The sequence below is a fragment of the Penaeus monodon genome, chromosome 30 (genome assembly GCF_015228065.2).
Source record: "Penaeus monodon isolate SGIC_2016 chromosome 30, NSTDA_Pmon_1, whole genome shotgun sequence".
NCBI classification, from domain to species: Eukaryota; Metazoa; Arthropoda; class Malacostraca; order Decapoda; family Penaeidae; genus Penaeus; species Penaeus monodon.
This window is the reverse complement of record NC_051415.1, coordinates 22,165,526-22,166,929: the sequence shown is the minus strand read 5'-3', so window position 1 is coordinate 22,166,929 and position 1,404 is coordinate 22,165,526. Positions and strand designations below refer to the sequence as shown.

Genomic DNA, 1,404 nt, shown 5'->3' with positions numbered 1-1,404 from the left:
GTGTAATAGAAATAATGTGTATATTTATTTTACTGTTATGTTTTATTGATCATTTTACTAAGTTTACGATATTGTTTTAAGTAGCACCATCAATTTCTCAATGATCACTTAATTTCGCAAGATACATTCTGATATCAACAAGTTAACATTTCGTTATTAATGAAAAGCACCATCAGCTGCGAAATACGTCACTGTGAAATTATAATTGGATGCGTATTATGTAGGTCCATGCTGGGAGGCAGGTTGGGGCGCTACAGCCGAAAGTGCGCCAGGCTCAGATAAGTTACTGTGGGCGGAAATTGACCTCCTAGCCTCGACTCACTGCGAGGCGGCGTACAACACTGCCCCTGATCCAAATGCCGTATGTGCCGGGAATGTTGCTGGTGGAGCCGGCGCTTGCGTGGTAAGTTTAGATATCTCGTTCATATACGCAGTGGTGTCTCATGCACAGATAACAAATGCTTTTTTCCTATGCTATGTATATATTCTGATGTATTTGCGCGTATCCATACAAGTAAAAACAAAGGTATGCATAAATATATCCTTATAAACAATAATTACAAATAACCTTCCTTTACCCTTCTAGGGAGACAATGGAGGCGGGCTAATGTGTCTGGACGGCGATGGTTATGTTATAGTGGGTGGTATTATGTCCTGGCGAGAGGGGTGTGCTCAGCCAGGCAAACCAGCCGTGTATATGGATATTTATAAGTACAGCGATTGGATCATTGGTACGATCCAGTCCCCAGGAAAATAAACGAATCTTTTACAGCAGTCGAATATATTTTTTCGTCTGCTCATGTTATATGATGGTGCCTCCTCGAGTTTAAATCAAAAATGTTCACCTCTATCCATTCAGATTCTATCATGTATTCCTTACTCTTAAAAATGCATTACCCTTTTACATAGTATTTAGACAAGTGTCAATAACGTAATGCAAACTTTAATAAACATACAAGTACTATAAACACAGAATACCTTTAGTTTCATAATATGTCCTGTGGCGTTGGTGCTAAGACCTCTATTCTACATAGTTGAACACATCACTGGCTGTATTATCTAGAAACGTAAGATTGTATCTCATTAAATAATCATCTATATACTAGTGACAGAAAATTCTGTGGCTTGCCAACAGTTTTTGTCTTAATAATTACGCCTTAAAGCATAACGTACATATACATTATAATTCAATATATACTACCTACCAACTCTAATGATCAAAGTCATGTAGAAGTTACAGTGCTTGTTTTTCAATTCAATAGTAGTGCAAAATGTAATGTTTTTATTCAATATTCCTAAAAATGTGACTGGCCAACAAGTAAACATTAGCTTACCCAGTTCGTAAGTCAGATCATTCTTTGCAATCCGCTTTAAACGCAACATATAAAAGGAATTTTAATCTCT

General features: G+C 37.0%; 1 protein-coding gene across 1 annotated transcript in view; it reads left to right on the top strand.

Moving 5' to 3' along the window:
- The window catches only part of LOC119592633 (trypsin-2-like), a gene marked incomplete in the record, with an annotated part of 2,415 nt that extends 1,445 nt beyond the window's left edge, over window positions 1-970 (top strand). The window contains 2 exon segments of the mRNA XM_037941530.1: window positions 225-403; window positions 587-970. Coding sequence (XP_037797458.1) covers window positions 225-403; window positions 587-757 — 350 coding nt within the window.
- Between the last annotated feature and the right edge of the window lie 434 nt (window positions 971-1,404).